The 12,478-nt window shown below is 37.6% G+C and overlaps 1 protein-coding gene across 7 annotated transcripts in view; it reads left to right on the forward strand.

Annotated features, from left to right (window-relative positions):
- Positions 1-12,478, forward strand: part of GULP1 (GULP PTB domain containing engulfment adaptor 1) — a 96,871-nt gene that overhangs the window by 13,163 nt on the left and 71,230 nt on the right. For 6 of the 7 annotated variants that reach the window (XM_032113898.1, XM_032113897.1, XM_032113895.1 and 3 more), the window contains exon 2: positions 4,095-4,183. In XM_032113898.1, coding sequence (XP_031969789.1) covers positions 4,156-4,183 — 28 coding nt within the window. In that variant the 5' untranslated portion in view covers positions 4,095-4,155. Of the gene's footprint in view, positions 1-4,088; positions 4,184-12,478 lie in introns of those variants that run through there. The other variant, XM_032113899.1, reaches the window with a different exon arrangement.

Consider the following 12,478-nt stretch of genomic DNA (forward strand, 5'->3'; position numbering starts at 1 on the left):
CAGGTAATTGTTATAGCCCATGCCATTCAAAGGGCGTGACCGTGGGAGAAGCCCCATAGAAGTCCTCAGGAATACCCAGTTTCTTAGAGCAAATAAGAGACAAAGGAGACAAGTTGCATTCATAGCTTGTTTCTTCCCCTTCCTAAGTATGTTCTCTTGGCTTGTCTGATACAGCTCTAAATTTAGAAAACATATCAAAACCCAGCATTCTGAAGGAGCCCGCAGGCGTGTGTAGACGCCTGTGTGGAAGTGCAGTGTTGTTTCAGCAGGCAGAGAGGGCTGCAGCCGCTTGTGCTGGCAGCTGGAAGTCTGCCACTCCACTTCATTGTTCACTGCCTTTGCTGCATCAGGCAGAGGAGACAGCGACCCACATGATTGTCAGTGTTAAAAAGTAATTACTCAGTAATATCAGCTTCAAATCTTGCCACCCTTGCACTCCCCAGTCCAAATACCTGCCAACACCACAGTCACCAAGGCCACTTGTTTCGTTACACCCCTTGCCATTCTGCAGTTTCCTCCTTGCTGTGACAGCACCCCACTGTGAAAACCAAGGGGTTAATGACAGTGAACAGAAACAAGATGGTGTTTGCTTTCCCTGTGACTACCTAAAGTTTGATATGACAGCTTCAACACTCACCTGCCCAGGACATATGCCCGTGTCAGTGTTCAGACTGTGGGTGTCATGTCTCCTCCTGCTCAGGGTGTTTGTCTGTTATTGAAATTTATTTTAGTGTAATACAATTATTTTCTAAGCCTTCTCTTTCTTTTTTCGTTTTGTTTCTTTTCTCTCTGTCCTGAAGGAAATAACATGATATTACCCAGATTTTCCCTAGTTTGTGTCTGTCAGAACTCTTAGCATTTTGTCAACCATATTGTGAAATCCCATACAGGTTTTCTGTTCCCAGTAGGATTTGGTTTCTGGACAAAGCTGAAGAAAACTGTTCATAGTAAGGTGGAGAAACATTTTTTACCTAGGTGTGTCTTCCTGAGTGATGAGTAATGGAATGGCTTGGTCCACATTCCTGTTCCCTAATGCCTCTGATTGTTACAACTGCTTTACCCTTGCAAGTCAAGTGGTTTATAGGGAGGACTCTCCCCTTGTACCCAGGGCTCCCTGCACCAAAATGGAATTCTCTGACTTGCCTTCCTTTTGGCTCTTTACAAGCCTTTAACAGACTGGTTTGTTCCAGTGGCTTTTTGCATCAAGATTTGTCAGAAACACAATTGTTATCTGCCAAAAAAACCTGTCTACCATCCACTATAACAGCTCGCTTAGTCCTTAGAGTTTTATTCTTTGTCATTGGAATATTGTGAACAAAGATATTGCAGGATATGTCTAAACTTAACTTTGCTTTTCTGATTGAAAACTTACCAGTGCTGCATACGACAGTGATACCACCCTCCTGCCCCAAGCGCAGCTGAGGAGATTGAAATGAACCTTGTGGGGTTTGGGTTGGTCTTTTGTAAGCAGCAAAATTTTATGGAGCATTTAATCATCTGCTCTTTCAGCATCTGAGAGGCTGCTGATGTTTTTTGCATTAGGGTTTGAGGGAATTGTAAATGCGGTTACATGTAGCTAATTCTGTTTCCCCATTTAATAACATTTTCTGTGTGAAGTGGAAGTACACTGATTAAGTGCTTTGATACTGTTTGTTGCGTAAGCCACATCTGTGTTTTGTTCTACTGATGGAATTGAAATTATGTTGGAATTGTATTTGGAATATTGTTTTGTTGGAATTGAAATTATGAACATAGTTTTGGTAATTCTTCCCATTTTTAGCTAAGTAGCCAACAAAATTTGGCTTTTATTAGCATAGGTTACTTCAATGGTAATATATCCTTGCTCATGAGGAAGAAACATATACTTAGTTATGCTGTGCTTTAAACAAAATACTTGAATGGTGATCTCTAGAAACATGGCCAGCCAGCTGCCTTGTGATGTGGCTGCAGAGTTTCTATTTAGAAGATGCTCTATGCATCTCAACCATCTCAAATATGTTCCTTAGCGGTCTCTTGGATGGGGATAGGAGTACACAAAAAAAACCCCGCATTCCGAAAAAGGACGTGTTTTGATTCTACTGTGGAGGAGAACTGAAGTGTTTGGCCTAGCGCTGTGCAAGACAACTGCCAGAGGTGTCTTAGAGGGGAAAGGAAGCTCTTTTTACTCAAAACTGGCTGTGATAGTTCATGAGGGTGAACATACTGAGCAAAGTTCTGCTACTGGCTACTGCTTATATATCCTAAGCATATCTAATAGGCTGCCCAAGTTAAACCTGTAAGCCAAACACACTTGTAGTTGCTTAAAAGCTGCAATTCCAATGTTCTTCCTTATTACTTTATTTCAACTGAGTTGACTGTCCTCTCTTACAGTGGTGAAAGCCCCACACTGTGCTTGCCCTGCCAGGAGAGCTACTCGTGCATTCTCAGCTTTTGGGGACACTGATGCTTGTTGGAATTCCCCCAGTCATGCCACTGCCCTTTCCAGGGATGCTGCTAAAACCATTCCCAGAACTTCAGAGCCCTCATGGGTGTTTTTTGATTTCACTGACGCCTATGTACCCCCAGCTTTCCATGTGGTGCTGCCCATAGGGAGGGCAGGGCATGGCTGTGCAGGTGGATGAGGCTCTTGCAGCCTCGCTGTTAGAACTGCTGGGCACCAAATGTGCTCTTCGGGCTTTGCACCTGAATCATGGCATGGAAACTGCATGGATAAGTCCTGCCTGTGCTTATTGTGTTGTGTCCTCCCTTCTTAAATGCTCAGTACCATCTGTAAAACAAAAGTGATCTGGTACCTCTGCTTTAAGGAACAAATGATTGGTCGTATGCTAGTTTAAGTAAACGGGGATTTCTCCTTCATTCTCACAGGACTGTGGGGAGAAGTCGTCCTGCTGCATCAGTGATTAGTGGAAAATAAAACTGAGGTTTTGTTGGGTTGGTTTTATTTTAGCTGTAATTGCCCATATGTTCTAATTTGAAAAATATCAAATATTTACGTGGAAATTTGGATATAATTGCTTTAATTGGTATTCAACTTACTTGAAAAAGAGGGGTGAGTACCACAAGGACTCATGAGCTGCATAAAGTATCTTAAATAAATTTGTCATCTTAATGCTGGCATTTGAAATACTGGCCTAAGTTTGGTTTTTATTCAAGGCAAAGGTAATGTTCTAGCTGATTAAAAAAACATCTGATAGCAAAGTGCTTTAATTTTCTGGTTTTACCATGCCCCTTTTTTTTTTTTTTCTTTGACTAGACTGCTTGAAAAGTAGAGAAGGGCACTGGTGCAACTTCTGGTTGGAAGATCTGAACAGAATGAAAATCAGCAATAGGAATATCTTTTCATGTGGTTGTAAAAGAAAAAACTCTACACTGCAGAATAGAATGGTCTTGAATAGTTTTGGATGTAGTGGGTTTTATTGTTTTTTTATGTTGGTAAATAATAAAATTCAAAAATAGTATTGTGAATCAAAAATTATATAAGAATTTAAGAGTGTATCCATTTTTTTAAGGGAAGGAAATACAGAAATTACTGTACAATCTGAGGTAAATGGAGCAAGGAGATCGTAGCACTGATAGAAGGCAATTTTTTCAGTACTGAGTCCCTGGGGGAAGAAGAGTCTATATATTGTGATATTTTTTTTTTTCCCCCCGAGTTTCAAGCCCGTGTGGAGACGAAAGCCTAGCTTGAAATAATCTGGCAGCCTAAATGACACAAAACAGGGCAGTGCAAATGTGAACTGAGTGTTTTTATGGAGTCTTGTAGTCAGCATTCATTTTAAAGCTTTCTTTCCAAGCTATTTGTGTGTTGCATTTGTCTTCATGTATATGTATAATACCACCTGCTCTGTGCCTCTGAAATCTTCGGAAGAAGATCTTGAAGGAACCTTATAATGTCCTTCGGTGTGAAGCACCACTGGGCATTTTGAACATAGGTCTTCTCAATGCTGATAGTTCTTCCTCAGCAAAGCACATCCCCAGTTTCTCAGAATTGTTTTGGAATTCTTAAGATCATTCACAGTGTCTTTAATATGAAGATAAATAGAACTTCAACGATAATAATGGAATTTTCTGTTTTCTTGTGTGTTGTTCTGCAGGTTAAAGTGGGGAGGAAAAAACCAAACCCTGAAATATCGTTGACTGGGTAGATTTTTAAACATGAATCGTGCTTTTAGCAGGAAGAAAGGTAAGTAACTTAGCTTATGTTTCATGGAGACATAAATGCCCTGTAAAAATTCTTTAGAATATTAAGAATTATACAAGGAAAAACTTAATCAATGCACTGAATTTTCTAGATAGAAATGAGCACCCTTTTAGAAGAAGTACAGAGCAAAGCATTCTTGACTTCTGCATTCTAAGGCTGAAGTTGAATTCCGTATTTTTTTTATTGCAGGATGTGTGTACACGCACACACACAAATACATATGCATAAAATACACACACTGTTTTCTTTTTTTGCCTGCACACACCAAACGATGTGCTGGAGGGTTTTAGAACTTCTAAGGCAGTGACTTTTCTTTATATATATTCATTGGATTCTTATTCTTGGAGAAGGTATTTTTTCAAACTGTGTTTAATATACTTGAACTATCTCATGCAGCAGGATATTTTTTATCTGTAAGAAGCTATTCTGGATTTGTAGCAATCTGAAATGGCATGCTTTCCAAAAGGACATCAAACCACTAAATATTGAGTTATATATATTGCTCCTCTGGCTTCCTTAGTCTCTTTTCATGGTCTGTTTATGATTAAACATATGTCTTTAGAAGGAGCATTAGGGATGCAGCTTTTTTTACTGACAGCTTTGTTGCTATTTCCCCCATTTGTTTGTAAGGTAGAAAATACTCAGTAGGTCTCTTTCTTTACTTTTCATGTTTTCTTCTAAAGGTCCTTAAGTGTGGCACACACTGAGGTGAAGGCCTTGCATGAATAAGTAGGAGTAGCCTCAGTTGGACTGAGTGTAAATATTTTGTTTATGTAACAAGAATTTCTGCTTTGGTATCAATATCAAAGCTGGAAATAAAAGGAATCTGCGTACCTTAGGCCAACATGAAATGACAGCATCCCTGCATCCTTGTGTGTCTAGTGCATTTGTTTGTTAAGCCAGATGAATCAAGATGAGGGAAGTGGTCCAGAATATCAGCACATGGTCACAAAAGGAAGATACACTTACAAAAACTGCAAAGTAGGATGAAAGATCATTTAATATCCCAATAGCAGGAGGAAATAAGCTTAAAACCATAGCCTGTTCTCTTAAGTGCTGATTTATTTCCGCTTGTAGGTAATTGTAACATCTCTATCAACAGATCTGTACCTGTCAGGTGCTTGATAGTGTTGCCAAGCTTCTTCCACATCATTTCAGAAACCATTTCATTATTCTTTAATTGTGGATTGACTTATCATGGCTGAGAAAGAAACTTGGGAGTTGTAGATTGTTTTGTCTAGGAGACCATATAATTATTTTCCTTTTTTTTTTTTCTATTGACTTTTGATAATGTTTGAAGCTCAGCCTGCCATGTTTCAGAAACAGACCAGTTGTGTTTTACTGGACCCAGAGTGCTAAAATGCTCTGTCACTATTTCTTATCACCCTTGGCAGTTTCTACATCTTGCCCGTATCATCAGGTTGTGCAGTTGTATCCTCAGTTTTCTGGGATCATTTGAGGGATCTCAATTAATTTCTCTCTGTTTTTATTTCTTCATAAGAAAATTTCTTACTAATTTCTTACTAAGTCCTTACCTAAGTTTTTGCATGTTATTGTATTCAAAGACATTTGCTTTGTTGTTCAGTCAATTTCGTGTGCTTTCTCTTTACCCCAACAAGAAAAAAGTATCATATAAAAGCTGTCAGGCATAATGAAGTGCAATTAGTGTGGATTCCTAATAATGATTCAGAACCTGAGGAGACAGAGGAATTCAATGCTGTCATCTGTTTATTTTACTCATAGTAACACTCGTGACATTTCCATTCTCAGACCCTAGGAAAAAAACAAGTTTCAGTTAAGCAATTGTCAAGAATAAGTGAAAATTACATATTTTTAATGCAAATTGAAGTTCAGAAGAGCTTGGCTCTATCAGTTTTCGTGTGTAATAACTGCATTTGAAAATGGGTTCAATAGCTGGATATCCTTTACTGTATTTAATTTTTCCTCCCAGATCTCAGAGATACAGTGATTTCCATTTCTTGATGGGTTCTTTGTGGGTTTCTTTTGCCCACAAGAATGGGGATAGTTTGAGGAGTTAACTATGTGACTGCTGTGGCTTCCCAAGCAGTTCTTGCTAAACCCAAAGCAGTCTCCATATGGCTGTGCTGGTAGGGTTTGTGTGAATTACAAGTTCACAGTGCTCTGTTACCTTGAAGCTACAAAAACAAGTCTTAAATACATTGGATTGTGAGGGGAATTTAAATAGATGTAGGTGATACTTTGATAATAGGCACAGATTGTATCTGAATTGGGCAGCTTTATAGGGATAAATGTTCCCTAATGTTCATTGTGATGATCAGCCTATACCAGTCCTTTAACAGGATGCCTATAGGGAAGGTAGTTGCTCATGCTATGGCTCCGCTCTTTTTGAACTGGGCAAACTGGGGACTACAATGTTTAGGACTGTGCTGTTCTTGCTGATGAGTTCTGTTCTCATGCCATCACCTGATTCGAGCAAAAACTTTCCTTCTAAATGTTCAGGAAATTATTTTATTTACAGACATTGGTAGGCAAAGCAAGAAAAGAAGCATTACAAGCAAGCTTTCTTTTTTTTTTCCCCTTCTTTTTCTGTTGGAGGCTGGATAGCAACCTGTGCTTTCACAAAAGAATTGCAATGAGATATGAGTTGCTAAGACAGAAAGAGAGCTCTTTTTTGAATTAATCCTGATCCTTTGCAGGCAAAAGATTCCATAGATAAGATGTGTGGCATGAGTGCTTATGGAGTGAATCTGTTATGGGAACAGCAGCTTCGTCATAAATCAGAGCAGTGCTCTTGAGAGCACAGACCTCCACTTTCAGCATTACCAGTATTTCATTTTGCAGCACAATTTCTTTCTACAGGTATAATATCTGGAGCCACTACTTTGTGTAAGTTTATTTTTGAGTGTCATGGTTTGGGCATGAAATAACCGCTTCAGCTGACAACCTTGTGCTGAGTGCTCTGGCTTTAAAAAACTGGTGCAGCCATTGCCTGTCTGACTGCCCAAGATTTAGTACAAACAAGAACTCACCTGGAGAGTTTGTTTGTATTTGAGTTAGAATTACTGTATTTGAGTTGGAATTTTTTTTACTTGTCTGGTAGTCATTTTAGTTGAAGGCTTAATTGATATGCTTAAATCTCAAATTGAAAAAAAATCAAGCTGTTCATCTTTCATCCTAGTAACTACAATGAAAAATATAAGAAAACATGGATTTTTAAACAAATTCAACTTGTTTCAGAAGGTAATTAGACAGGTAATGATAAATAAATGGGATCTTTCAGCTGTCCAGATTGTGATATCTGCTCTCTTCTGTTACTCATGAGCTTGTATAACAGGGAAACAAACTTTAGGAACTAATACTGACAAAAAGGTTCATTTTAGGTTTAAAGCTGATGTCAGCACTTGCTATTTTAAGTTGCATGTTTTAATGGAAAAAAAAAACCATTCAAAGCAACATAGCCTTTGTCTTGACTTCAGTACAGTTTGGTTGGACTATTAAATATGTGTGTTATGGAGAAAATTCTCAGTTGCAGAAATACTGTATTGTGGATGCTAAAAAGCAGGAGCAGAGGAATTTTCCAGCTGCTGAAGCATTTTGTAAAGTTTTCCTTTCTCATGCTTTAGTTGAGAAACAGTGAAAGACAGTTTTGTAAACTATTTGCAGGTGCAGAGTGTTGTGAGAATGCAGTTGATATTGTTTTGGTTCACTGAAGAAAATATTTTGAAATGGGTGTAGTCGCATTCAGCCAATCACTCTGGGAGGTGTATGGTCAAGCACCTAATAATGTCATTTCTCTATTGTGAATCAAGTTATATAAATGAGGTGGTAATTAATTAAAGAATGCCATTTATCCTGGAATTCCTGTGTCATGATTCTCACTGTCGCTGCGGGTTACAGCGACACTATATGACTGTACAAACTGCACAAAAATAAACATTCTGTTTTCCATTCATTGATCAATGAGTGCAGTAAATTACATTGAAAAGATTGATTGTCTTTTTTTTAAGGATCTCTTTCCTTCTCCCACAAAAACAAATTGATGAACAATTTATGTTCATGTATGTTGTTGTTTTGTGGTTATGACAAAGCTTGTGAAAATGTTTCTGTATCTATTGCACTTTTGGAAGCTTGCTTTTGTATGTGATCCAGTTTTGGGGAAGGGGATTTGAAGAGTCCTCTTTACTTTTAATTTTCAGTTTTTCCTTTAAAGTCACATGTGGTAGTATGCTCCCCTTGCAATGCTGTGGTGAAAAAAGTCTGTAATGCAGATGGAAGTCTGTTCAAGTTGAAATATGTTTGCATCTTGGTAAATTCAGTCACTCTTTTAAGTAGCTTAGGGATATTAATGTAATTCTCCTGTAAGAGATCTCTCTAAATGCTATATTGTTATGTAAATTTTTCTCATTCTTAGTATATTTGTATCTAAACTGAATTACTTACTTGTTCTTAATTTGGACTGGATCTTGTAATGTGATTTATTTGCATAAACAAAACAGAAAACATTAACTATGGGGGTTTTGTTTTGCTTATTTTTTTAGTGAATGGAATTGCCTTGCATAAATGAGTTCGGCACATTTTACTGATCCTGCATCCTTCTAATAAAAGATGCTAGTGTAAGAACTGGTGCATATAAGTAAGCAAAAAATAACTAGTATTTCCTGGCTTTTGCCTCATCAGAAACGTGAAAGAAAACTACTGTTCCTTCCAGACAGAGACATATGTAAATATGGAATGACTGTAATTCAAACCCTCTGTGAGCAAAAGACTGAAACTTTTTAAGTGACACAAAATAGTGCTAAAATTGTAAATATATATTTCTACTGAATTACAATGGCTGAAATGGGTGAGGTTGTGCAGGACGTAGCAATTGAATTTAGTTTTTACTTTATTGCATGCCAGTGGTCCTCCTTCATCCCATAAAGAATGGCAGCCTCAGTTTTCTTATGACATGAAGTTCAATGTATGTGAGAATCTAAATTTTCTGGGGTTTTTCCATATGATAGCAGTTAATAAGGTGGATAATTGCTGCCAATTACCAGCTCCTGAGATGTAGATGGTCTTTATAATGCTAAATAGAATATATTGAAGTAATGGCCTGTTTTAAATCATAAGTTTCAGCAATAACATTTCTGTGCAATGGCTTTTTATGGGTCTTATTTATGAAAGTGTAGACAGATGCATTTAATGGGCAGGGGCTGGCATATAAAAATCTGCAATCAAAGGTTATAGAATGCTCTTTTATGGGAATGGACTGGCTATAATATGATCTTTACTTTTATTATCAACACATGCTGCATTCCAGAGATGACAAATATTTTGGTTTATATTTTTTCTCCTAATGAGCAGACAATAGGTGAAGGCCCAAAAGACTGATGGGGGATAAGTGTAGTCCTCAAGTAAATACTTTCCTTCTGTCAGAGTCTATTTCACATCAGTGATTTAAACAAATGGCCTGTTGTGTGCTGGGCTTCCACATTAAGAATAATGATAAAAACCACAAAGAGGAGATACTCATATAGTTTTAAAGGCATGAAGTAGCCACAGGCTCCCCCACTGTGGTCTTCAAATATCCTTGTGGTTGCACTTTGTTCTTTCGTAAAAGCATTCACCTTCCAGGGAAGAGATTAAAAAAAAAGCCAAAAAAACAAACAAAAAAAACCAACTCAACAAACCAAAACTAGATCTATATTTCCTCCTCTGCTCCCACCAAAAAAAAGCTGCTGCTTGATGATTCTAGGATTTTTTGAATAAAAATTTTTTTCAGGAGTGATGTGTGGAAGGAAAAGAGGGTACTTTTTTGGTATAACAAATATTTCTGTATTCAGCTGGTCTTGACACAAAAATCAGTTAATACTTTTATACTACCTCCACAAAGAGGTCATATGTATTCCAGTTACTGTTCCTTGTCTTCCTAAACATGTGGTCGAACCAATATTCAGTGGCCAAGTCCCTTTTTTGGATTGATTTCTGACTCTGGTTTTTGAAGTATTGTTTGTACTATCGTTCTCCTTAGGCTGTGGCAGCACCCCTTCAAGTACACCAGCAAGGAGTCCTGCAGGGTTTCCACCTTCATTTGGCAAGGACCCAAAGGTCTCCTCTTGGTGAGACAGGGAAGTGCTCAGTCTGACAGTTTGTGTGTGTTTGCAAGCATTTGTATGCAACTGGACACGTATTTATGGTAGTATATTCACATTCTGAAGGCAGAAGGGACAGCTCTAATTGTTTAGGGGAAAAAAGGGTTCCAGTATGTCTTCAGAGGAAGCATACAAATGAGGCGTGAGCTTTGGAAACCTTCTCCGAAGGATTCTTGGGTCTGTGCAGCTAAGCCTGGATTTTCCTTTTTTTGCTGGTACCGTGAGAATAGAAGGATAATTTCCTGTTGCTTATTTTATCTGCATTATCTTCAAAAAGGTATTGCAGAACTAATCTTATCTCTTGCCTGCTGTAAAGAATATTCTAGGCAGGTTAACAATGATATTTACAGCAATAACTATTTGTCACTTCTCCAAAACCTCAGGAGCTCCTTTCCAGAAGACATGCGTGCTGCTGAGCCATAGGCACAAATATTGGCTTTACAAAGTGGGAGCAGCATGGAAAGAATCTGAACCTTTTGGCTTCAACCCTATTAAAATTTACACAGCCGCAGCTTAAATGCTTGAGTTGCACAGGTACACTGTGAGATAGCTGGATGAGTATCTAGTTAAAGGCAAAATATCTTATACTGTGTGAAATAAATTACCAACCAGACCTTGATAGGAATCACAATGGCTACCTGGTTTCATAAGAATTTGTCTTATAAGGCTGTTGGAAAATTGCAGAGAACATCCTAAGTAGCTCACTCAGGAAAACACTATTTTGTGAAATCAAATCCTTTTGGTACATAAAAGGATGTACCTTAAGTGCATAAGCAAGACGAAGCTACAGATAATGCATATTTTAGTTGTTCTCATGGTTGCTCAAACTCCTTTCTTCTCCTTCCAGTTTGAATTTTAAAGAAAGTTTCACTTAAACTTTTATACCACGTTATTTCAGTGTTCTGGAATCAGAAAATTAAAATTCTGTTTTAATTGTATTGAGATTGTCATTTGTGCTCCTTTTCCTTTGTTTTGACCTATCTACATAATGTTCTTACTTTAACAGTAAGAAATTCTTCAAAAGCTTGCTTTTCAAACACTTTTTACAAGTTAAATTGATACTCCTCCCAATTTATTTATAGTAATACTGGAATAGTTCACTGAACTCTTTCTCTGCAAAAAGATTACAAAAGTCAAAGATGGAGCTGGAGGTTTGATCTCTACATACATCTTAGTGAAAACTTGCAAAAATGTGATCACTTAAAATAAATTATTCTATGCCAGTCTTTTTTGACTTTAACTAGAAGCTTTTATCAAAGACAGTGTAGCTCTTTTTGTAGCTAGAAGACATGAGGTATGGGCTAAGTAGTTCAGATTTATTTTCCTTGTTTTTTTCTGCTTTGGTTTAGGAAGTTGAACTTGATTAAAGTTCTTAACATAAATAAATCAAAAGTGAAAAAAAATTTGCTAATGACTGGTCAGTTGTAGTAACACTTTCATCCTACTTTCCTTTATTGTCAAAACCTAAATATTAGCATGCATATCTCAAAAACATAAAGTTTAAAATGTGTAGGCTCTGCAGTGAATGTTACTGTTGAAGGAAATGCAAATACTAGGCTTATTTTCATGTTGTAGCTATACCAACCCAGCATTCTATGACACCATTTTGCAATTGTAGCAATCAGCTGTTTAAAACCATTTACATGGTCCTAAATATTATGAGAGAATGACACAGGCAAGGCATTCTGCCAAGCTCACTCTGTTCTAGGGAGATACAGCTCTTTTCTTGGCAAAGAATAAATATGCATCCAAAGAATATCTCGTGTTTGGGGGGGAAGAAAAAAATAACAGAAGTAACTATTTTTGAGCTATGCATATTGATGGATGTTTTTCTCTATATGTTTATAGGGAAGGCTCTGACTCCTAATTTCAAATGCTTAGTCATAGTAACCTGTTAAAAACTTTAATAAATTACTACTACTAGACACCCAGACTTAGTCATTCCTCTAGAAGGTGACTGGAACAAATGCTGAAGCTGAACCATGCAATAATATGGGTAGATTTGTTTGTTAATGATATTTAGGTGTTACATGCTGATGAAAATTCTGGTGCCAAGCATTCAGTCTCAGGCCTCAGCCTATCAGTCCCTGTGTTACCTGCAGTGGTCAAGAAGGCAGATTCTACCTTGCTGTCTGACCAGACTAAGGGAGGCTTTGTGAGA

Source organism: Corvus moneduloides, chromosome 7, assembly GCF_009650955.1.
Source record: "Corvus moneduloides isolate bCorMon1 chromosome 7, bCorMon1.pri, whole genome shotgun sequence".
Classification (NCBI taxonomy): domain Eukaryota; kingdom Metazoa; phylum Chordata; class Aves; order Passeriformes; family Corvidae; genus Corvus; species Corvus moneduloides.